At 32.0% G+C, this 26,133-nt stretch overlaps 2 protein-coding genes across 2 annotated transcripts; one reads left to right on the top strand and one right to left on the bottom strand.

Moving 5' to 3' along the window:
• Positions 1-8,254, top strand: LOC148619679 (winged helix repair factor 1-like). Its single transcript, XM_088579842.1, has 8 exons — positions 1-116; positions 685-786; positions 989-1,140; positions 2,831-2,972; positions 3,517-3,613; positions 4,091-4,247; positions 5,130-5,218; positions 5,779-8,254. Exons 2-8 carry the CDS (start codon positions 687-689, stop codon positions 5,819-5,821), a joined length of 780 nt encoding a protein of 259 aa, XP_088435968.1. The 5' UTR covers positions 1-116; positions 685-686; the 3' UTR covers positions 5,822-8,254.
• Positions 8,255-12,748: 4,494 nt separating this feature from the next.
• Positions 12,749-18,228, bottom strand: LOC148619678 (ependymin-related protein 1-like). The gene is made up of 5 exons (XM_088579838.1): positions 17,913-18,228; positions 16,213-16,294; positions 15,781-15,891; positions 14,076-14,233; positions 12,749-13,001 (listed from the first exon to the last, which is right to left on the bottom strand). Exons 1-5 carry the CDS (start codon positions 18,180-18,182, stop codon positions 12,924-12,926), a joined length of 699 nt encoding a protein of 232 aa, XP_088435964.1. The 5' UTR covers positions 18,183-18,228; the 3' UTR covers positions 12,749-12,923.
• Between the last annotated feature and the right edge of the window lie 7,905 nt (positions 18,229-26,133).

Here is a 26,133-nt window from a genome sequence, read left to right as displayed (position 1 = left end):
GAGCGTTACTTTAGATTTGTTTGTTCTAACATGTCAGCGCCCATGTAATTTCCAACTAACTGAAAACTTGGTGTAAAAAGTACTTTTTCCTGGCTTAACATAATTAAGTGTTTTAAGTATGTAACTGTACGATAAATATAAATCCTAAGGTCATTACGTATTTTAGTATTTTGTTTAAACTTCCTGTGATGTATTTGCCATCTTACCAAGATTTCCTGTTTCAGTTGCCTTTCTGCTACTCTTTTTCTTGTTCTTTTAAGTAGCTCTTTAACACTAGTCTGTGGATGAGTCATATAATCTGTAAACACTGAGGTGCATTACCAAAGCTGCAATAGATTTTAAATAAGCTTTCAGAGTTTTACATACTTTAACCAAAGTTGCCTTTGAAGTGTCACCTTGCTACATCTACATCTCTTAGATCTGGAATTGCCAGAATGTTCGGAAAAGAGAATGGTCCCCAGCATGTCCAGAGTAAGGCCCTGGTAGAATTTAAGGATTCTGAAATGCCATTAGATGGCTATTTTATCATCTTATTACTTCAGACATGTAGGGATGCTTTGTTCTCCAGATTTTAATCTAGTTAATCTAGTTGATCATGAAAGATCATTGAAAAAATCCTTTTTAAAATACCATAAATATCCTGTATTACTTTTGTTAAAATTGTCATTTTACAATTTTTTGCAGGTATGAGTAGAAAAAGGACTCTAATGCCTGAGTTCTATAGGAAGAAGAAGTTGTGTACAGAATCTCAAAAATTATCTCGAACAGAAACTACCAATGATGAAGGTACTTTATTATCCTCATTTATGGAATTTGAATGTTTGAATTTCAAGTTTAACATCTGTGCATTGTTAATATATGGCTTAAGCTTTTTTATTACTTCAGTTTTGTTTATGTTGTATTGTTTTTGGTTTTTAGGGGGATTATATTTGTTGGTACTGCATTTTGAAATACAAAAATATTTGTCAGTGATTACTTTAATTTTCAGAAACCAGAGTCCCCACAGGCACAGAATTATCTTTATTGTATTTTAAAAACTTGTTTCCATCTGACAAGTTTGAACAACGCTTACCTCCAATGGTCCTGAAACACCAACTCTATAGTCTTAATCCAAGTAAAACTGTAGTAGATAAAGAATTGGTACGTAATATTAGTGTTTTCCTTAGAAATCAGTCATCAGTCATGCTATATATGGTTGAATATTGAGGGAAACTTTATCGTTAAGTAATAAATTTGAGAGCACTTCACCTTGACACTAGGGCTATATATTACAAAACCAGCATTAAACATTCGTCAAAATGTTATGGTATAAAATTTTCATGATTCATGAATGTGTGCCAACACATTTGGGAAGGATGATTAAATACAAATACAATTCAAAAGGTTATGATTAATCCCAAGATTTAAGTGACTTTTGGCCTCTTTGGGCACATGATGATGGCAGCATGGTGCAGTGCCATGCTAAATTGGTTGAGGGAATAGCTAAGTTAAAATTGTCAAAATCTGAACAGAATTACTGGTATTGTATATACAGATAGCCACTTATTGAAGGCTTTAGGCCATTGTAGTTTGTAATTTAAACCATTTTTCTCCCATTCTAAGCATGTGATTAAAACTTCATATGACCTTTTAACCTTTTGATCATGATTGATTTCTCCCATAAAGTCTGTAAAAAACTTCAGAAATGTAAAACAGTTGGATATGATATCACCTCCTGCATGAATTTAATTCTTTTTTAGCCTATTTTTAATTTACACTATTTCTCCACTCTCTATGGTAAAATGTACCATAGATTTAAAGATGCTTGCTAGACCATCGACTGAAACATATATGATTCCAAACTTTTCATGTATTCTCGCAATCTCATTTACTGTTACTCTAGACCTAAAATTTATCAAATTGGAAGTCGGCATATTAAGTTGTCTTGCGGGAATGTTACTTTCATAACATACTGTAAATGAATTATATGTTAGCAGTTGATAATTTTCATGGATTTTCTCAAGTGGACATATTGGTGGGTATCAATTTTTGCAGTTTCAAAAAAAATGTTTAGCATTATATAGTGTTAAAGATTAATTTCACAATTTTCTTTCCACAGTGAAAATAGCAAAAATTAGTAGGTTTACAGTAATCTCTCTTGGATTGGAGAAAATTCTAAACTTCTAGGGTTCCTTATTTTTAAAGTCTACTTGGTGAAACATCTAGGAGTGCCATTAATTAGTGGAAACCCAGTTTTCGAGAATAAGGAAAGAAACACAAATTTATGGATTCATGAATTCATGGTTTTGAGGTTTCCAGTACACACATCAGTGGAAATTTCCTTTTCGTTGGGAACTAAATTTCCTGGTTTAACCTACCCATGAAAACCATGAAAATTGGTACCCCAATGAATAATAGTACTTTCACAGTTATTGTAACATTAGTGTGATGAGTGTACATGCACTTTACTCTATTATAAAGTTGTTGCTATTGAATAGAAATTCAATACAATATAGGTATATGTTATGCAAAAGTTAAGTATGGAGGTGATGAAATGATATATGAAACATGTAGCTTATTCCTTAGTGGAGAATTATTACTGAGTGTATTCTACTATAAAACAACAATCACAAAAGATTGTCAGAATCTTCTTTCTTAATCAATTGAATTATTTTATTCACAGTTCTTTTCAATATGAAGTGATATTTTGACTGCTTACTTTGTATTGCATTGCCTCTTGAACCTCATGACTCAATCTTTTATTGACTTTTCAGCATTGGTAATTCTTCCTGCAGAGATGGAGGAGAAAAAACAGCTTATATTAAACTTCCTTGTGTATTTTATTTTGCAGAATGATATGAAGAATAGAAATTTGATCAAAATATTTAAACTAGGGTCTGACTTAGATGAATGTGCTGTGGTTTATACTGAAGATTACCGGTGCCATGTAACCAGAGTAATGGCAGAATTCTCAATACCTAAAACTGTGGCAGGTACATCTGTAGGAACAACTTCTGTAAACAGCTTAACAAATAATACACATCTCGAGTTGGCAATAGGGCCTCACACTTTAAAACGAGTAACAGTACTATCTTTAAAACAAGAATTTCTAACACAGTAAAATTTGTTCTTTTTACTAATAATTTTCTACATTTCATTAAAAAAAATAATAAAACATGAAACAATATTTCAATTTTCAAGGCAGTTTTTTTTCAAATGCCTCTAAGTTATCAGTATTTGGCCAATCAAGAAATAGAATTACGAGCATGTGACTTGCGTTTCCATGAAAAAGTGTCTTTAACAATAAGAAGCTAAACTATAAAGACTGTTGAAAAAAAGTTTTCTGTGTCTATGTGGTTATCTTATTAATTGTTCATGTGGATGTGGATATGTTATTTATGGATCACCTCTAAACATAACTCTATGAGTAAAGACCAAACAAACATCATTCTGTCTCATTTTGAAATCCTTTTACACATGCTTTGTTGAGGAAATAATTTTATAGCAGTATACAGTGTAAGAATTTTTTTATTCCAGATAAATTTGTAAATAATATAGTGAAGAGATGTTCTGATGTGTTCATTAACCAGGATACCCTCATTAACGAGTATAACTTTAAAGATGATGATATTACGTGAGTAGAAATAAAATTGTAGTAAACTTAAACCCATTTTTTTTTAAATCAACTTGACTATATTTTTCAAGTTCAAGATAAAGAATGGAAAATCAAGTTTCTTGTGAGTGATATTTTTCCCATTAATACTGTAGAATGAAAAATATATTGTGATGCTTTTGATATTGCAAAAAATAGCATTACTTATGCAGAAATTTTTTTAAAATTGCAATAATTAATTAATTCTAAATTTACGAAAATTTCTGTTTTAAGGACATTGTTGCATGTAGGTGACCTACGCCAGCATTTAAAGTTAAAACAATCGCTATCAAATTCAGTACGCTGTTTCCCACAGAACCATTTTGAACCATTTGTGTTTCTGATTCTATTTATAGAACAACGCTGATGCTTCATCCCCTTTATTAATTACAAATTTTTAACATTGAATTTTAAGTAAATAGTTAGATATAGTTTTAACATTTTTTCCATCAACTTTAGGCTACTAGTCAAAGCCTGTGTTTTAACAGTGAGAACTGTTGGAAGTTTCTGGTTAGCAGTACCTAATACAGGCATGTTTATGAAAAGTTTAGTAAGAGGAAGGAAAGCCATACTTACAATGATTAAAAAGAGCAAGTATAAAGAGATACTTAAAAATGTAAGTAATACATAGAGGATGATCCTGCTGGGAAACTTGTCTAAACCAAATCACTTTTTGACTTTATTGGTTGGGTTTAGACCAGACTGGTATTTTTGGTACCAAGGTTCAAATTACATTTTAACTGAAAGAAACTTTTAAAAGTGTCTTGTTTAGACAGGTTTTGAAACTTTCAAGGTTTGGTTCAGACAGGTTTCATTATATTTAAATCAAAATTAAAATTTGTCTCAAGTATTTTTTAGGCAAGTGACCATTAGTACAATTTAAACCTTATGCATCTTTTAATAATGGAAGTTCAACAGACATATTGTAATGCTACTGTCCATTTCTTATTCTGTAATTTCCTTGTGTACATTTTAAAATCAACATATTGTAATGATTCTTTATTAAACTTGGTTCATACTTAGTACATGGCAAATATTGACACTTTCTAAATTTTCTCAAGCAGAATTACTGAGCTATGTACTAAATATTACATTTAAAAGTCTGTATTGCATGTCATATCAACCCAAGACACCTATATCACTTTAAGGGCCAGCAGTCCGTCATGCATTGGTAGCTTGTGCAAAATAATATCTGCTCAGGACAATATTCTCTGATATTAATGCAATAAATTGCATATTATGGATATTTTAGATTTCTCCATATGCTTTAATGGTTACAGTGCATTCTTTTACAAATTTATTCAATTTTGAACTAATTCAGATTTTAAATAAAAAATACTTACAAAAATTTACAACAGTTCATCTCAGCTCACACGGGCTTGCCATCAATTTGTATGTCAATACATGTACATAGATACTATGTAATATAGTAGTAAGCTGTAATACCATTGGAAATATTAATTATTACAAATTATGAGTATGTTCTCTGTAATTAAAGGATCTAGAACAAAGGAAATTACCTAAGATGTGTAGATTAGGTCTTACATACCACATCCAGGATATAATTGGTGCTGATCTTATACACAGGTATGTTCTTAAACTGAAGATATTCAATTATAACGGATTTGTATGGTTGCCTAGTACTTTCAGTAGTACACTGATATGAAATTTAGATGTTGCCCAAGTTATACTCAAAGTGTTCTAATATTCATATATCCTGTTATCTTTGGTATTGACAAAAAATCCCAGCTGAAAGAGATTCTATAAATTTAGAACCATCATCATTCAGGGAATCTTGATTTAGTTGTAGAAAAGCTGTATCTGACTATTCTATTTTCAATAAAAATTCCATAAATATAAGGCAAAAAAATAATATATAATTGTGTGTTTCCGTTTACACTTTTGAAAAAAAAGTGTATGTAGGTAGGGATTTAAAAAAATATTCTGACTTTAACAGTTCTTATTGAAAAAGATCAAATAATCTTAAGTGTATACAATGTTTAGTGGTAAAGAATTTGGTGGGTAGGGTATTCTGAAACTCCTTTTGGAATCTTTCATACTGTTACTTATCAGGATTTAATGTCTTTATTTTGTGGTAATATGTACTTTACCATATACAGCCTAACTTTATATTATGTATTTTACAGTATACAGACAACCTCAGGACAGCTGTTAAGACTGAAAGAATAAACCGTGATGAAACTTAGCATGAATGCTTGTGTGTTTTCTTGTTTGTTAATGTGTGTAAGGTTTGGTTAAAAGTTATTTAAACATTGGTTTGTATGAAGTATTGATTTTATAAATTGTAGATCATTCAATTTTAGCTCACTATAATTAATACTAAGTTTTAAAGTCCATTAACTTAGTCCCATAACAAAATAGGGCTATTCATAGAATGGTCCCTTATACCAGTGTAAGAAACTTTACTTTAGCATATTATTTTTTGTTCCAAGAAGATGTTGTTATAAGACTGGACCTGTTAATAATTGCTGGAAGGAGAGGGGTAAACTATTTTATCTGTTCATCTGCAACAAATATTTTCATTCCATTTTGCTCAAGAATTACAAATTATTGTCACATGATATTTAACATGCAACATAAGTGGGGGTTCTATTACAGGACTGAATGAAGTCAAGTCTGTCACTTGTGTGGTCCAAGTTAAACAAATGATTGAATTTTTTAACCTTTTGCAGTAGATTTTGGGGATAATGGGGTATGCTCAGGCTGCAGTAGCTCACAGAATGGCATTCTGAAATACAAATGATAGTTTTTATTTTAAACTTTCATTTCCCTTCGTCCACCTTTTGAAGAAAATTAAACAGATTCAACTACTTTTTAGAACTGTCTGAAATTTTGAGAATGCGATGTATGAAGTTTCATTTGTGGAATTTCCTAAGTCAAATGTTTTTTGTTTTTATTTTATATGTAGAAAACAAGTTCTTAGTGAGTGCCTTCAGAGGGTAGTCTTAGTTTAAATATTGTAATGAAATATGCACTTATAGTGAGTAAAATAGTTAACTTGATTGAATGATTATAACCTGATGACCTGTTGTAGGTAGCTAATTGAACAATCAAGATTTGGACTTTCAATTAAAATTAAGTGTAAGTATTTGTAAGAGTCAGGCAAAATGGAAAAAAAATCAGAAACATGCATGTCAAAACCTGCCAATCTGATAACATAATTTCACTGAAGGATGATTTCTCTATTTGAAAAAAAACACTATATGATCCCTGTACCACTGGATTTGTTGAGAATTTTTTTAATAGAATGATAGAAAAATGAGGTTTTTTGTCAGAGGTAGTTCATTTTCAGTGCATTTCAATGAAATAATAACTCAATTTACCAAAGTGATATGGAAAACCTTGTCCTTTTAGCTTGATTCTGATGTTGCAAGTAGTTAAATTACACTTTCAAAATGGTGGGATTTTTCATACCATATTTCACCCACTGCCTGATTCTTACAGAGACAGACACTTAATTTAATTTCCCATGGAATAATAAAAGTTTTAAATTTTCTTCTCAGTTGACAAGTTAACTACCAGTGCCCAAGACATTTTATCAGGGAATGATCATTCAACCAAAGGAAAACAAATTCTATCACACATAGTGTAAGTATTTGTAAGAATCAGGCAAAATGGAAAAAAATCTAAAACATGCATGTAAAAAAATCCACCGATCTAACAATGTAATATCACTCAAGGATACTTTCTCTATTCGAAAATAACACTGTTTAATCTCTGCATCACTGGCCTTACTCAGAAATTTTCAATAGAATGTTAGAAAAATGAGATTTTTGACATAGTTATCTGCCCTTGAAATGTACATTTTCAGTGCATTTCAATGAAATTATAACTCAATTTACCAACATGATAGGGAAAATATTGTCTTTTTAACTTGATTCTGATGGTGCAAATAGTCAAATTACATTATCAAAATGATGGGTTTTTTCATACCATGTTTGAACAACTGCCTGACTCTTACAGGGACTGACACTTAATATTGATTTTACTTGCTGTAGTACCTATTATTAAATATATATATTACCTTGAATGTAAAGTAGTCAGATTTGTTATTTGTGCATAATAATATAAATGCAGTAAACCATTTTATACGTCTTGACTCCTCAGATAAAATTTGGGCAAGGTATGCCAACAAGTCATGAATTATATTTATACCATAGTTTTTTTTTTAATGTGACATTAAACATCCATGTATTATGTGTTCACATAATTAATGAATTTATATGTTATTTATTTTTATTATAGATATTGGAGATTTAATCTCCTTGGTGATACAGGTATTTGTCTCATGGTTATATAGTTCACAGAACTAAATTATTGTCTTTATTTAATAAAGTTTACGATATATATCCTCCAAAAACAGTGTATATATGCCAGAGAGAGTGAACGTCATCTCACTCCCCTGTTTTGGCAGGATGATGAAATACATGTTTGATGAGGTCCTACAGTGTTTTGAATTGACTTTCTGAAAGTATTCTCTATCTGTGTAGTAGTTTTATATGAGAATTTTAATTATATTTTTTTTCTGTTTCTTCTGTGTGCTATTCACTTTTAGTATCAGTAAGTTATGATGGTGTAATTGTTCAAAAAAAAAAGGAAAAAGATCCATTTGTATTACCACATACATTAAATTTTTATTATTGCAATAGTCTGTATTTTGTATTTTTGTGATATATGAACATTTTCTATAACTGATAGGAATTTTTTTTCACTCTTCTGAATTGTGTAAAAATAACATGCACATTCATTCTTTAAACTGATCAGAATCAAACTCCAAACTTACTATGTTTAAGGATCAACGGGCATTACTTACAGGTTATTTTTTTTGGTGACCTTTCAGTTGTCCAATCAAATCATCTGAAAATTCAGGATAGATAACGCTGTTAGAAGAGTGTTTAATTGATCTGTCTTGGTCCAAGACTCATATTTTTAACTTCTATGAATATTCAACAGCTCATAGAAATTCGATTCTCAAGGAACATCACTTGTATATTACATGCAGAGGTTTTTTATGATACGTAATAAAATGACAACTATAAAGCAATGCAGATGAAGTTGTTCTCACACAAGTCCCTAGTGAAGATTTCTTTCATGAGTGTTGAGAAATTTTGTCTTTGTGCACAAGTAAAGCACAGCAGAACAAATGAAGAAATGAATTTCTCACAAGACATACAGGATTTTACTGCTGTTTATTATTTATTGTACATTACTTCTTACCTTGCAAACATCCTTTTTACATGTTGTCCAGATAAGTTAAATTATCATCAACCAGCATCATTGTGAACTTTTTCAAGTTGTGTCTCAATTTTGATTTTCCCAGGTGAGTGATTCAGGTTCTTTAGAGCCAGTTGTTTATAAAATCATGTTTATATGATGTTGAGAATTTTGAATATGATTTTAATCTAATAGGTGTCCTTAACAGTTTATCATTTATTTAGTATTGTATGTATTAAACCTTTTATAAGCAGTAGTTGGCTTGAGTTATTGTTCCATTTTATACATTTTTAATTTTCATATATGCAGTTTTGAATTTCATATGGATTTTGTTCGATTACTTGATGTTTTGTGTAATGGTATAGTGCTATTGTTGTTGTCATACATATCATCGACTGTAGACACTTGGTTTTTGTCAGATTACTTGAATATTAAATGGATGAATGTTTTGAAATTTATTAACCAGGTTTAAATGAAAAATTGTAGATTTATATTGATTTTGAGGATTATGGCAATGATTGATTGATTGTTGGGGTTTAACGCCCGAGCAGCAATATCTCGGCTATATTCAGGCAAGAGGGGTTATGGCAAAAACTGTTTCGGAGTTAATGGCCAGAAACAACCATTTCATAGACATAAATAATATAACTCCAGTAAAAGCACATATATGTCTATGATATTGTTCCACAATACTGTTTACCACAGAGGTCAGACTCAGATGGATTTTAAGGGTTTTAAAGATTTGAACATGAAGGTGACTAAAAAAGGACCAAAAAAATGCATTTTCATTTTCCAGAATTAAACTCTTTGAAACAGCACCACAAAATGCCATCACATCCCCTAAAGAAGATTTGGATTGATTTTGGAGGTTTTGACTGGAACTTTTATAGTAATAATGGGCCTATAAGGCTGGTCAAATTCTTACCATGTGTCAAAGTCAAAATTCAAAGCTGTATCAAGCTTGTGTGGTGTATCCATACATGCCCGAACTGTTCAAGGTACAACTTCTGCAGTTATATTAAGCTGCTTTCTGTGAAGCATTTTATTTTTATACCGTAAAACCTGTCTAAAACTGAACATCTTTTGGACTGTAAAATTTGTTTGGTTTGGACAGATGTTGAGGTTATCAAGATTAAAATATGCTTAGATTGATGTGAAGGGACTTTATAACATGTCTAGTTTTAGAAGGTTTTCAGTTATTCAGGGTTTGGTTTTGGCAGCTATTGCTGTATGTAGCATGTAATGTTGATATATATAAATTAAGACCTTTGATTTCAATGTGTTTACTTTTTAATGTTAGTTTTTAGGTTAAAATGACTGCACAGGAGGGTTTTTTTTTGCTATTTTGCTTGGTAAGACTTCTAACACATAGCTGCTGGTCATATTTTCATAAAAAAATAGTATGGTACCATTCTACTGACTGCACAAATCTAGATTGCTTGAGAAAATAGTTTAGATGTGTTCAATAATTATTATAGCTTAAACTTATTGCCATGTGTAGGCACATGATTATAATTTTCCTTTCACTTGCATGCACATGTTTATTTTATTTGTTTGTGATAAGACTACTTTGTAATGCAACCTGCCCGATTATTTCAGATGTTATTTTAATATTTATAAGGACAGATATCATTAAAAGTTAAATTGTTCATTGTTTTCTTACTTATTGCATCATTTATTTGGAAGTCAGGTCCTGATATTCCTCCACTGAAACTGTTTTTTGTCTTGTCAGTTTCCACTATATACTGGTATTCCTATAAACACTAACTCTGCTTCTTTGACAAATCTGTTTGTACACCCATATAAATGCGAAAAAAAAATGACAATAAAGGAGTGATAAATGGTCCGATTGATAACCATTTCTATTGTTCTTCCCGAATCTTATTTATTTATAAATACTTATTTTATAAGTATATTTTGTGCATCCTGAAGATGCAAGATGGTTGGCAAAAGGACCAGTGTACACTTTCTATAATCACTTGTACTGAAACACACCAAATCTATTTATACACTTCCTATACGGAACTGAACTGAACACATCAGAACTATCATTAGTACACAAAGAAATTAAGGAAACCAAGATTCTGGCGGAAATCATAAACAAAGGCCATACAGAGAAAACAGACACACTCAACAAAGATCATAAAAATAACAAAAATAGTATGTACAAAGAAACACAAGTAAATGAGCATTTCAGACTCCACTGAAACTGAGAGTATGGACAAGGTACAGCGGTAGGATAAGCATATTCTCCTTTTCTAGAGACACCCACCGATTCGCTCATTAAAAGTCCGAGGTAGACGAAAGAGGAAAGAAAAACTGACCCGTTGAACAAATCGGTTCTCATGTTACAGATGGATACACGGTAACGATCCACGAGTTTATGAGAACGACCATAGAACTTTTGTAGTGATGATTTCAATCTTGTAACAACATAACCCTGTTCCAAAAGCCTAATTGAAAGAAATCTAGCGCGGAACAAAAAATCTGTGTAGTTACGACAAGCTCTCAAAACGTATTAGTTGTGATAAGAAAACTCCATAAGCAGGTGCAGAAAGGATGTTGCCACAGATGAAAGAAAAGTTGCTAATACGGAATGAAAAAAATAATCGCATTTGTCGTATAGTTTGGTTCCCTTTCCATCGATCTCTAAGCGTAGGTCAAGATATGATTGGCTTTACAGTGTATGTAGTATCCTATCTCTCCAAGTTCCTTGCGGTTAGATGCAATGTATAAAATCACCGAGATCAAGTACGTTGGATATTCGATGTTCGATATTCGACATTCAAACTTTTCAATATCAAACTGAATATCAAACGGTAAAATTTTACCAATTGATATTCGTTTGATGCTCATTTCTGGCTACCTTTAAGAATGTAAACTCTAAATGAATATCAAATGAATATCCAAAGGTTGTCTTTTTCTGTTCGATATTCGTTTGATATTCGTTTCCGGTTTAGATATCAAATCCATTCTGTATTCAATATATAAACCGGAAACGAGTTTTTAGAATTGTTAAAATAATTTGTTTAAAGATAATACGTCATCTATAAAGCGGAAACTGATATCAAAGGATCTGGCTAAATGATGTTACTTTCCTCGAGCTCAGGATCCACATCGAATAAATACCACTACAACTCTTGAACAGTATGAATTCCACTTTTACACTATATACCATTCCCACCCCATTTCCCCATAGAATTACCCCCATTGCATTTTTCATAATTATATTTTTAATTTTAAATGGAATATCAATTTATTTTAATTTTTTAACTATTGTTTTAAATTTAATCAAATATAATTCTGAAGTAGTTTGAACTTTTTAATCTAATTAACCCACTATCTCCGTTCAAAATCCCCATGCCCCATACGACACCCCAAAGGCCCATATCCCCATTCCTGAACTTTCTATAAACCACAAGAATATATACAATATATTCCCATAAAAGGGGAGTTTACCTCATACAAGCACCGGATTATTGTAACCAATAGAAAGGGGGAGGGGTTTACCTCATACAAGCACCGGATTGTAACCATTCCTAAATGATTATTTGACCCTTTATGGTCCCCTAAGATAATTTACGGATTTTGTATCATAATAAATTAAGTGTGTGTCATTGAACTGTCAGATTTATCTAAAAATGTTTGTATCACATTTAAACAAACTTATCCTTTACTCATGATGACAAACATATATCGTATTAACGTATGAATAACAAATGCTTCATCGTTCAATGACCAGAGCAATCCGGTTTTGAGTTCAAAGTTTGTCTTCAAACTAGGTAAGGTATCTGAGAGGAACACTTTGAGCATAAAATTTTAACTCAATCGCCACCATCTTTACGGACAATTATGCTAATTGATTTGAGAAAAAAGTTATAAGTTAATCTGTTTATTTGGAAAACCGAATCTTTTCACAAAAAGTTAATAAAATACATTTAAGGTAAATATTTTTTTTTCATTTTAACGTTTTAATATATACATACACATTTTTTAAAAAGGTTATGTTGACAATATCTCATGAAAAAAAACTAATGTTTTTCACAAATACTTTTGTCTATAAACCATGTTTTTGTCGACGTATAAACTTGTTGAGGATAACATCTCTAATTCTAGATCTAATAGGATTGGTCTCCTGAAATAAAGAAAAATGACTTTGGCGATATTTTACATTAGAAAGTTACAATAAAAACAAATTGAAAGAATTACGTAGATATTTATTTTTGCAACTCGTTAATCGTTTCATAGTTTTCCTTTCCTATTTCGTCTATCCCGGACTTGACTTTTTAGGAGAAACTCGGTGGGTTTTTGTAGAAAAGCAGAGGACGCTTACCCTACCGGTGCACCTGGTCCATGCTCCCAGTATTTAGTGGAGTCCGATTTGCTCATATACTTTTGTTGCTTTGTATGTATTATTTTGGTTGTTTTATGGTCTGTGTGTGTGTGTGTTTTCCCTGTTGGTCTTTGTCCATGGATTACATTCTTTTGATTTCCACTGAATATTAGTTACATTGATTACTCTTTTTTATTATCATTTCGAACGAGTTACCTATTTATCGGGTACAATTTCGACCATAGGAACCGTTGAATGTTTACAATGCAGTAGATGTATTGAGTTTCTAGCTGCTTTAATAGTTTTTGGAAATGATTTGATAGATTTAGGATTCCTTACCCGATCTTTTTCCTTAGTATTGCAATGTTTACCGATGTTGCAGCTTGAAATATAGTTCCTCCTGACTCATTTATTATTCTACTTTTAGTAGTATATCATTCCATTCTAGCTGAGAATGTTATAAACAGTTATATGTTTTGATAATTTCTGGACTCACCAAGAAAGGTAAATATTACTATCAATGACCTAGAAACAAATCGAACATATGTACTGAATATTACATATCAAAATCTGTATCACATGCTGTATAAACCCGAGACTCCTATATCACTCCAAGAGCCACCGGCCGCGTATGTGATACAGATTTTAACATGTCATGTTCATTATATATTTTAACCATACTCCAAGTATGTTCTGTGATGGGGTGCGATATAGGGTATGCGATATAGGTCTTAGGGTGTGATATAGAGTTGAAACAAACACTTATAAAGCATATACAAAAAAGTTGTATTTTAATCTAAATATATGATGTATAGACTTATCAGCTAATGATATCTTCTTTTACCGCAAAGTAATTCAGGAATACAACAAACTCACCTTTTTTTTCTGAGTCGGATCCATGTGTTTACATTGAGGTGGAATGTTGAAAACACTATAATCTTTTATGCCAGGTGTTACGTTGTAAGCATCAAGTTTGATAATAGAACCCAAATCTTGCGTATCAATGTAGACCACTTGGACAGGCAAGCATGTATCTGAAAGGTTACGAAACAAAAGTAAGCATAAAGAAGAACAGCGGATATGTTTGATAAATTAATATACAAATTACATTTTTATTTTACATTCCCAGTTCACATTTTAATTCTGTATCGTCAATTTTCCATTTACCTGTGCTTATATTATCTGTGAAATCCAGACGCGGATGGAATGTCATGGATTTCCTTCTCTCATCTCAAACATCATTTTTATAGGAGCTTATCGATATTCCATGGACAGTTTTGTACAATGTGATTTTTTAGGACTTGTTGATTGGGTGGTTTTGTTTTTGCATGTTTTTGTTTGGTGATGTACTAGTATATGTTCCTGTCTCATGTTTCTCTTACCGTTTTTAGCAGTTGATATAATATTTGTTTTGAATACATCTTGTCAGCTTACCCAAGTCGATGTTTAATATAAACAACAGATATAAGTAGCACTCTCATCCACTTCAAAGCGGGACAACATACAGTAATTAGAATATTTTCTTCCCTAATCATGCATTTTTTAGTGATTAAAACGAATCTTTCAGCACAAATGTATATTCTAGGTAATGCCATTTTGATAAAAAGTACCGAATGAATTTGGTGTTTACCAGTAACGTAACATGGAGTTAGCCATTAAATGAATGGTAGAATGTACCATTTTTGTGTTCGCAGTTTTTCTAAAAGACGGATTGATTTTTTTGCAGAATTGACTTTTAGGTAATATTTTTTTTTAAGTTTAATTTAATGAATTAAGGGTTTTTACTATCCTAGCATGGATTATGCACTTAGATGTATTGTAGGCAATTCACAGCTTGTATTCTAAATTACCCCTCCGAAATCCTTCCATAAATTATGAAAATTTCTAACGAAATTAGTACATCATATCGGTAAAAACTAAAGCATCAAAAAGAAGGACGATGTCGAATCATCAAAATCTATGTACATATGACCCAAACATGAACAACACGAACAATTAGACGATACACAGTGTAAATAACAACATAATTACGTATAAAGACTGAAAGACAACAAACATATAAATAACTAAATCACTTGCAGTATGAGCTCAAATAAATATTAAACCATCGCCAGCTACACCTGTCACATTGCAAGTGAGTAACTTCCGGTAGGATACAAGTTCGATGGGATGTAAATCCACCAAGACGTTAAATATAACTACAGATATTTTATTCGAGCGAGTTATTATCTAAGATGGTCCGATGCCAAATTTGTATCCGGAACTAGTATCCTCATTCAGCATTTTCTGGGCATGAGGATTAGGTACTAACATTTTGCACATTCCATTCTAATTTTTGATCTAAATGAATTTGGAATTTGCCCAAAGTTTACTGGTATTTTGCCTTTGACTCCAATGAGATACTAATTCTGTTTCTGTATGATCTGGTTTCCAAGGAATAATCCATTGTTCGTTGTAGTCAATAACTACGTCATGACTGATTGAAGATTTATTTTGCTTTTTGTTTGTATTTTAAGTGGCGTCAGTGTCGGAATGGTTCTTTTTTATGTAGTGGGTGGTTTTATGAACTTGAAATAGTTACCTTTCTGAATAGTTGCCCTGACATTAGAGTAAGAGTCACCAATAGAAGTGTTGTATGTGATTGTTTGAATACCATGTCCTACAGGCCCTTTGTATAGAAACTTATCACCGTCTGTAGTAATAGAAATAGGTGTATTACAGTACAGCTAAGTGTCAAATACATCCTAGTATTGCTTGTAATCTTCATAGGGATGGAAGGATGGATCGCATATGTTTTAAAAATTATATTCAGCGTATATAGATGTCCGTCGTATGCCTGTCAAACATGTTTCGAATTGCTTGGATTCAAAAGTACCTTAACAACTATTTAATTTTAGCATACCAATGAAACATGTCTATATTATCATGTTTTGTTACACTTATTATTAATATATATATCATAATTGTTATTACCATACGGAACCTCTGAAAGTTTTTCTTTAATGATACCTACCATTAATACATTGCTTGGTCATATTAAAATCCATCCATGCTTTCTGGCAGTCTTTAAAGTTATCAACTTCATATTCAACGTTCTGAATTTAAAATTGTATATATACATGTAATAAGAAAATTTTGATGTCACAAAAAGGGGGTAAATGCAGGTGGTACGTTGGAGCGACTTCATGAGTATGAATATTACCGGTCACAATTTTTGAGAACATGTGTTCTTTATTCATTGGTTGATATTGCCTTAAATATTTTAAGATACATGTTTAACTCATGTTGCTTATTATAGGAACTCGAAACCACAAAAGGATCAACGGAAAGTCTATCAATATAGTAAATATTAATTATTTCCTACCCAAACTTTTAAATCTTTCCTGTAAATACTTTACAATAATTGTACTTGGTTATTGGTTGCCCGCCATATTTTACCGTAATACAAAGCGTTGTAGGCAAGCCCTACAGAAATATAAGTAGCACGTTTGCTATGAGGGTCTAACGTCCCCTCGGCAATCATCAACTTCAGGATGACTGTTAGGTTTCCTTATACCTCCCATTTACAAAGCAATTTGTCCACAAAAAATAATCCCGAATTATTTGCAGTATAAGCCTACATTTGTATCTCACTTGGTCAAAAAGCCTAGATTTTTATGACTATTGTACAGGTTTTTTTTTAGTTAAATGCACAAAATTTACCTACCCCATTAAAAAAAACGATTAAATTGTTACATTTTTCAATGTCAAAACCCCTGGAAAATGTTTCTATTTAAAACTGTGTAATTCAGTGTTTTCTGTTTAGTAGTATTACAGTTGATACTTTGGGGTATTGGTGACTTAGTGTAGGGAGCAAGCGTCTAAATATGGAGTTATTCCATAAAAAATTCTATTTCTACATCATGTTCCAACATTACCTTGTTCCAAAGGGCTAAATGTAAGATGTCAAGCATAGCACAAAAAGTAAGCATAGTTTTGGCAAGCTCTGGCATAATGTATGGGTTATGATATGAAAACTTCTTACGCAGATGCTGATGGTAAGTTGCCACAGATAAAAGGAAATTTGACAATACGGAATAAGAAGTGTGTGTCGTACAGTTTGGTAATGAGTTTTCCTTTTCCATCGACCTCTTAGAGTAGGTCAAGATATATGTATGACTTCATAGTGTATGTTGTACTCTTTATCTCATGTCCTTGGGGGATAGATCGATACATCAAATCCCGAATCTAAGATTGTTTAAAAAAACAAAACGCCATCTTTATAGCGGAAAATGAAATCCGGCTTAATGTTGTTTCTTCTTAAGATTAGCTATAAAAACAGTCTTATAAAAGAGAAGGTATTGGTCAGCGAATAGCGGAGCTCAATTTATTTCCTTTTGGAATGTCGATCGTCTGCAAAAAAATATGTCCATTACACTGGACAAATAGGATGTATACAACAACCTCTAGTTTGAAGAATCTCTGCATAGTACAACATATTTGTATCTAATTGTTCCATCTTTCTTAGAATAACAACAATGCGTTTAATATGCTGCTATTAAGGCGGGATTTCGGAAATAATCTAGCATTTACATTTTCAAGAAGTTCTTTCAAAATTTCAAGATTCACCTTGAGAGATGCATAGGAACATCTGGGGCTACTCAGGAATCATAGTTAACTTTTTATTACAAAAATAAAATCACTAATAGAAGATTTCTTGTTGGTTTTACTCACGTTTTTGTAGTCTTCAATGTACATGACATGCTCACGCTGTACATGTGGTTGTAAATACAGACTTCTCTGAACGTAGCTAGCATTGATGAAAGCTCTAGAATTTACATAGTCGTATGATACTTCCGCTGTTGCATTAACATGAATAAAAAACGCTATCTGAGAATCGTCTAAGAAAATGCGTCCTTCCCACTGGTCAGGAGTGCAGCATATTGTAGCTGAGGTAACAGATCTGCTTTGAAGAATAAAAATTACAAAGGTGAAGAATAACATATTGTCTGGTTAACACTAATCTTGCAAGGTATATGATTTATTGATGACTATAGACAGTATTTATTTAAATAGATCAGCAGTATCTAGATATATTTGTAACAACGTGATAACACCTATAATGCAGTTCAAATTACCGAACTCAAAACACACTGTTTAAATGTGATACAAGGGCGGATACAGAGTCTGATAATGGAGAGCAAGGCTATTATTTCCTCATTTATGCCCAAATTTGACATGAAATTAACGAATAAGAAAATACTAACCACTGCAATATGAAGTACGCAATAATAAATATCAACATTTTATACTTGATCTTTAAATGAAAACGTCCAAAGGAACCATGGTATGATAAACATTCCAGAGATTAAAAAAATGTACCACAGTATAATTCATGTACCAGAAATTAAAAATGAACGATGGTATGATTCATGTACCAAAGATAGAGAAAATGAACAATGGTATAATTTATGACATTAAACAATGAAGCACGGAATGAGTCAGGTACCATAGAGGTCAACAAATGGTCGGCATTCTAAAGGGAACAAATTTTGCTCCTTTATTTGCTGACCTATTACATGTACTTCACTCTCATGAGGCTGACTTTATAGCTGATCTGAAACAAAAGGAACATCGTTTAGCTAGATTTTTTAATCTCAGTTTACGCTATACAGATGACGTATTATCGTTAGGCAATCCTAGTTTTGGGGATTTGATACATCGCATCTATCCCAAAGAACTTAAAATTAAGGATACTACAGACAATAGGAAGTCAGCCGCATATTGATGACCCACACTTAGAGACCGATTATAAAGGAAAACTATTGACCAAACTTTAAGACAAACGCGATGACTTTTCATTCCGTATTGTCAACTTTCCATTTATCTCCGGTAATATCCCTTCAGCACCTGCGTATGGAATTTTCATTTCACAACTCATACGTTATGCCAGACTTTTTGTATCGCGCTAGACCTCTTACAATTAGGCTTTTGGAACAGGGTTATGTTGCTACACGATTGAAGTCATCACTATATGGCCGTCATCATGAACTCGTGGAACGCTAAGGTGTATCCATTTGCACCATGAAAACTGATTTGTTAGACATTTCATTGTTTACTTCTCCTCTTTCGTCTATGGGAACTTCTAATGAGCAAATCGGCGAGTGTTTCTAGAAAAGCAGAAAATGCTTACCCTGCCGGTGCCGGTGCTCATGGTTTATGCTCCCGGTTTTTAGTGGTGTCCAAATTGCTCATTTACTTTTGTTACTTTGTTTTTATTATCTTGGTTGTTTTATGTTCTTTGTTATGTGTGTTTGTTTCCCATATCGAGTCTTTGTCCCTAGAATACATTTTTTTATTTCCGCTAGCATCTTGGTTCCCTTGATTACTCATTATTCTTTCCTTCTTATCCCTATTCCCTTTGTTTTTAAGTATAATTAAAATTAATGTTTATTGTAATTTAAAGATGTTTGACTGTTCTTCTCTAACCACAAGGAAGTGATCTGGTTTGTTTATTTAAGTATCAGTCTTTCTAAAAATCAGACAGAAAGTGATTCATGCATGTTAAAAACCCACCGAATTCAGTCTTATTTCTTGTTCAGAAACAATTTATGATCACATAGGTTGTTGCGCTTTTGAGATAAAAATCATGTAGATTGTACATGAAAGTTGCACTTCCGAAGAGTTATCGTTCTTAATTTGGCTTCATTTGGTTGATTTCAGTGGGAGATGTATGTATGATTTTCTTAAAAGTGCAGACCTGAATGCAGAAATGGTTATTGTTCTGTGAAAGTATAGCATATGTCGACTGAAAAGCATCATTCGTTTGGTGGGTTTTTCTTCACCATGAATCACTTTACCATTGGCAGTGTCTGAATTTTATGCGGACTGGTACTAAAAAGAATAATACATATACCACCCCTGTCACACTTTCAAGCGGGACAAGCGGGTTGAAAGTATATGTTACGTATTAATCTTAATTAAGCTTGATCGTTAATGGAGGATGTGGAGGATCATGAATCACTAATTAGGTGTTTCCTTGCTCATTTTTGTCACTTTTTCGACATTCACAGCAAAACGGCAGCTTTTACAACAAAAACAAAAACAAAACCAGAATGTCGGTCAAAGTGGTTACCATTTACAAAGGATATGGAATAATACACTATTGATTATGTTGTTTGTCAGAAAATACAAAAGGCAATACTTCGCCAGACAAGATTTCTATCGTTTTCCCCAATTTCGCCAACATTGAAAATGTAATTTCAAAAGAAATTTCATTTCTTATCGAGATTAGCATTAAATCATATTTGTTTTTTTATTGTATAAATATGTAAAAACCGACCGAATAATATTAACCCAAAATGATCTTGAGAAGGCAGTAAAGATTTTTTTTAATCGGGAACCATTCAATTATTTAAATCTGCAACTACAAAAGATATATTTGCTTTTAGGTTTCTGTTTAAACATATTCCATAGTCAATGCAACATAGACAATTGGATGCTTAAGCACAAGTAATTAGACTTTTAACGCCTTCTCTACTACATTACATTAATTCCACTACAAGATATATTACGCACTCGTACATTCAACAGTCCACATATCTTGACACTGAGGTGAACATGTTTTACGTTTTTTTCTGTAGATTAGGTCGAATTTCGTCTTTTATGTATAGTTTTACATCATTTATTTTCGGGACTTTTATAGTTTACTTTGTGATATGGGTTTTGCCGATCATTGAAGACCGTATGGTGACCTGTAGAAGTTTAATTGTTTGCTTCGATGTATGACTTTGGAACCATACCACATCTCATATTATATATGTAATGTGAAAAAAGGTCAGAATCTTAAAATAGACAAATTAAACAAACAAAACTAATTTATGATATTATGACTTTCTTTTGTAAATAATAAAAGATAATAATAAATCAATGCATACGGTCTCAATAGTTGCATATTTGTGACTTGGAACTTTCAATTCCTGTATGTTCAGAATTGAAATAGCCCTCTGTATTCTGTTTTTATTTAAACTTTGCCGTCTCTTAATTGTCGTGGAAAGAAGTATCTATCAAGTTATCGTTAGTAGTTTCTGATGTAAGTTGGGCCTATAACTTAACATGATATTCTTAACTTTCCTTTCAGTCATTTTATAAATTACTAATTAATAAATAATCTTATTACGATGTATTTTTTTTCTGTGAAATCTGTGCTTTTCTGCACCTTGGATATCATTTGGGTAATATTGTGTATATAAAATCGTTTTGACAGACATTTTACTTTAATAACAACTTAAAATCCAATATTGGTAAAATTAAACTGCCCTCCCATGTGACCCTTCGATAGATTCTGTTCACGACTCTTTACGTCTTTTACGATCAAGCTGCAATACTTGACACATAATATCGAAATGTTTACGATCATTTCTCTCGTTTGACAATTATGGTGTAGAAAAGTAGTTTCTACTGCTGGCAGCTTCTACTGGGCAATAAAATTAAACAATGAACAAGCGATTTCAACGGTTTCGAATTTCGCCATTTTTATAATTATCAGGGGTGGATCCAGATACTTTGTAAAGTGGAGTTTTAGAGAGGTTACAGTAAAATGGGGTTTCTAGGCTATTATTTGGCCCAGATTAGCTCGAAATTAACATTTTTTTCCCAAAAAGGTGACATCAACCCTAGGAACCCCCTGATAATTTTAGTGTAAAATTTTGGTATGATAAAAATTTCTTCTAGTTTAATTCCTGCTAGAATATGTCAGATGTTATTTTAAAGATATTTCAAGGATATTCATTAAAATCTTTCTTCTTTCGGTGGGGATTGCTTCTTGTATCAAAAACATCAACTACATGGAAGCCAGGTTGCCAAGTTATATCCTAGGTGACAGTATATATGTTTGAGGATCAGTATGAGCAAAAGATTAAAAATCAAGTTCATGTATCATTATAAATAGATAGATATTTTTATTTTAAAGTGCAACTTAATATACCAGATAATTATACAATATATAATCTCAAACTATAAGTTACAATAACATTACATACAGTAATAACCGGTCAGCATGTTGAGGCTTTTGATGAAAAATCAAATGATTTGTATTATCATTACTCAATATTTGTATAGCTCATTATCTAATAGTACAATTATTGTAAGCGCTTTACATGTTTAAAACATATTAAGTACATTCAATATATATATACAAACGTCTCAGAATGTGACGACTCTATTCGCTACACTGCTCCATTGGATCAAATTGATACAGGGAAGATAATGTAAAAGTATGGAAAGGTCTGAAAAATTCCCAACGATGTTAGAACTGTCAAATTTGCGATGCAAATTTTTGGTCGTTCCCTCCGCGGGACTCGAACTCGTACCGCGGTGACATCTATGGCAACACCGCCTGCACAAAGTCCAGCGCCCTAGACCACTTGGCCAGCTATGCTATAAAAAAATATAGCTTTCGCTGGCCGAGTCATTCCTCCTCGTAGGATTAATCTTGGGCTGTAACTTACACGATGTATGGTAATACGGGACAGTTCATTTAGGTGTTATTATGTAGGATAGAGGATCAAATTAATGATGCATGTCACAACAAATCAATAATATACAAACGTCTCAGAATGTGACGACTCTATTCGCTACACTGCTCCATCGGATCAAATTGATACAGGGAAGATAATGTGAACGTATATGAACGTTTTAAAATACACAAGTTAAATGAATGTAATACCAATATTTTTAAAATGTTTAAAGCTTTGTATATAAACCATCGCCATGTATGCCTAGTTCAGTCTGCGTATAAACTTTTTCAGGATAACATCTCTAATTCTCGATCTAATTGGGTCCGTGTCCTGAAATAATAAGTAATTTTGGCTATCTGTTAAATTGTAATACTATAATAGATCAACGAATTAAAAGCAGTTTCATTTTTATAACTATAAAATGCATACTTATCAGATACCGGTACTTAGTATTTTTTCTCTCTAATCATTAAAATTCAGGCAGTCGAGTCTTCAACATTTGGACGATGGTTTGAATTTCTAGCTGTATGGTATTCTTTGATTATTTTTGGAAATGTTATGATATATGAGATTTTGCCCGGCTATTGCAAAAAAACATATGGATCATACTAAGGCATTTTATATACTGATTGTTAGTAGCAAGTTATTCCAATTTAAGCAGAGTCGAGCATCACATTTAAATTATCACATACCATGTTTTCTTTTTACTTAATCCCGTGTAAATTTGATATGCATTCAACTAGTAATTTTCTTTTTCGAAGTTTATATATCAATGCTGTTGTTTGCATATTTGCATATCCTTTTATCACCGTGCGGTTCAGGTATGAAACAAACTCACCCTCTTCGTTTGTGCCGGGCCTATACATTTTTTAAATGTTTACATTGAGGTGGAATGTTGAAAACATTGTAATCTTTTATGCCAGGTATTACGTTGTAAGCATCAAGTTTGACTATAGATCCCAAATTTTGTGTGTCAATGTAGATCGCCTGAACCGGCAAGCATGTATCTAAAACATGTATATGATAAACAAACAAAGCAAATCAAACACAATCATGAATTAATGAATTTGGTGTTTTAAAGTAGCACTCCAGCTAAGGATCATGCAAAATGTGATTCGTGGGTTAAGACCTAGATATTTTTACTTTTGATATTTTGTTTGAAATGTCATTGTAAACAGAAATTAACATGTGGGTTTTCATATAACCTGTGCTCTTAGGAGATAAAAGTAATATAGATTGCACGGTAGATTTCAAAATTAATGGAGATAACTGTGCAAATGGCGCTGAAATACAATAGAATCTACTGGATTTTCGAAGTTGATGATCTCCTATGAACAGGCAGATTTGAATGAATAATTACACATTTCATAGTATAGACCCATATAACAACGTAATTACAAAAATTAAAATATGTAGCATTTTTGGCGGTGTATCACATTTTGCAGATTTTGCATGATTCTTACAAAGACAGCTACTTAAAGCTTGACATTGACTATAGGAATAACTTAAATGGTTGGTAACAGTATTAATTCTGTAACATCAACTTCTCCCTAAACGCTAAATCGATTTTCATGGAATGATAAAAAAAGTTATTTTAGTTTTGATCTGAAGGAATCAGAGGTCTCAATTGTCATATGAATTTGTCATTTATTAAGATGGTTGACAGGACTCACCTATTTTGTATGATGTATGCTGCTTTTTACACTTTTGAAATGAATAACTTATTAAAACTTTTTGGGTACAGGAATTAAGGATATCCTTTTATTATATAGATAATAGTAGTTAAACACTATTTATTATTCTTGGCTTTGCTCATAGTTATTCTTGTTTATGACTACGATCTGATATTAAGTTGTGGATTTTTTTTTTTTTTTGGTTGTTTGATATCGAAGAAGCTTTGAGTTAGGTCTTGTTTTTTATTAAGATGTGTGTAGCAGAGGTTGGTGTTTTTTTTTTTGAAATAGTTACCTTTCTGAATAGTTGCCCTGGCATTAGAGTAAGAGTCACCAAGGGACGTGTTATATGTGATTGTTTGAATACCATGTCCTACAGGCCCTTTGTATAGAAGTTTGTCACCGTCTGTAGTAATAGCAATAGGTGTATCATAGTACATATAAGTGTAGAATACATTATATCATTGCTTATTGGCGTAACAATTATATGGCAATGACCAAGTCTTGGCGTGTAAAAATTCACAATACCCTACAAATGTTTAGGATTATAAATAAAACTATTAAATGAAAAAACATACGGGAAAATATCAACTGTTCTTTTCAAGGATAGATATCACACATATTCATTATAAATTAAAAAGATACCAATCATATATACACTGTAGTGCAAATTTCGATATGCTGTATACGTGTTTTAAGGAATAAGCTCACAAAGCAGCTTTAAGATCAAATGTACAAGATCTAAAACCAAAACTTAATTGTATACAAGTAGTGCTCAAAACTTCAACTGTCGAAATAGTAAGCTTCAATGGTTTTGGTATTTTGAAAATAAATATGATAGATAAAATATATTTCAGGGACAGACAAATCTTACTATCGGGTTGGCGAATAACCTAGGGGGTCATGAGTCCATCAGCAGTGGCATCGATCCAGCGGTTATTAAATACAGAAATACCAGTCACATATTTTGCAAATTTCGATATGCTGTACGCGCATTTCAATGAATAATCTCTTATCAGCAGCATTTGAACCAAATATATAGGAAGATCTAATTATAAACAAGAAGTACTCAAAACCAAAAATATCGAAAAAGGTTGCATAGAGCATTTATACCTAATGTCTCAGAAAACATTAATACTATGATAGGTATCAGCTGTTCAATTGAAATCAGGAAATGAAGGGGATAACAAAATTATCGAAATGATAAAATCTAGGCTTGAGTCAAAAGGAATAATCTAAAAGGAAATTTCGTATAACAAATTACAATATCGGGGTAAAAAAGTGGAAAGTTGAAGAAACCACAATGGTCCTGACTTGATACAGGTATATCCAAACTGAAAGGTTTTGGTTTGAAATACCAACAAGTTTTATTATATAAATACGAATACAATTTTTAACCCTCTAAAAGTATCAAAAATATTAAGTTACCCCAAAATATCTTTTAAATTAATAAATATTTTTTACACCCCAAATGTTAACTAGATTTTTTTTTCGAAACCCCCCAAAAAAACTAAAATTTAAAAGATGAACAAAAAAGTCCTTGCCTATGCTTTGCCAAAATATTTGAGTACCCCACCCTTTTTGAGCAGAGGAATCATAACGACATAACAATTTTATACACACAAAATCACTAATAGAACGGGTTCTTGAATGTTTAACACGTTTTTGTAGTCTTCAATGTACACGACATGTTCACGCTGTACATGTGGTTGTAAATATAGACTTCGCTGAGCGTAGCTAGCATTGATGAAAGCTCTAGAATTA

The sequence above is a fragment of the Perna viridis genome, chromosome 4, assembly GCF_037379345.1.
Source record: "Perna viridis isolate PV_CMFRI_1.1 ecotype Kerala chromosome 4, ASM3737934v1, whole genome shotgun sequence".
NCBI lineage: Eukaryota > Metazoa > Mollusca > Bivalvia > Mytilida > Mytilidae > Perna > Perna viridis.
This window is presented reverse-complemented; position numbering and strand designations above follow the sequence as displayed.

Bases quoted from the DNA above. Each gene is read 5' to 3' on its own strand.
- LOC148619679 (XM_088579842.1), top strand. From the start codon at position 687: ATGAGTAGAAAAAGGACTCTAATGCCTGAGTTCTATAGGAAGAAGAAG. The intron at 787-988 runs GTACTTTATTAT...TTTAATTTTCAG, and splicing joins AGAAACTACCAATGATGAAG to AAACCAGAGTCCCCACAGGC. The intron at 4,248-5,129 runs GTAAGTAATACA...CTGTAATTAAAG, and splicing joins ATAAAGAGATACTTAAAAAT to GATCTAGAACAAAGGAAATT.
- LOC148619678 (XM_088579838.1), bottom strand. From the start codon at position 18,182: ATGTTATTCTTCACCTTTGTAATTTTTATTCTTCAAAGCAGATCTGTT. The intron at 15,892-16,212 runs GTAGGTATCATT...CTATTACTACAG, and splicing joins GACCAAGCAATGTATTAATG to ACGGTGATAAGTTTCTATAC. The intron at 14,234-15,780 runs GTAACTATTTCA...GTAACCTTTCAG, and splicing joins CAGGGCAACTATTCAGAAAG to ATACATGCTTGCCTGTCCAA.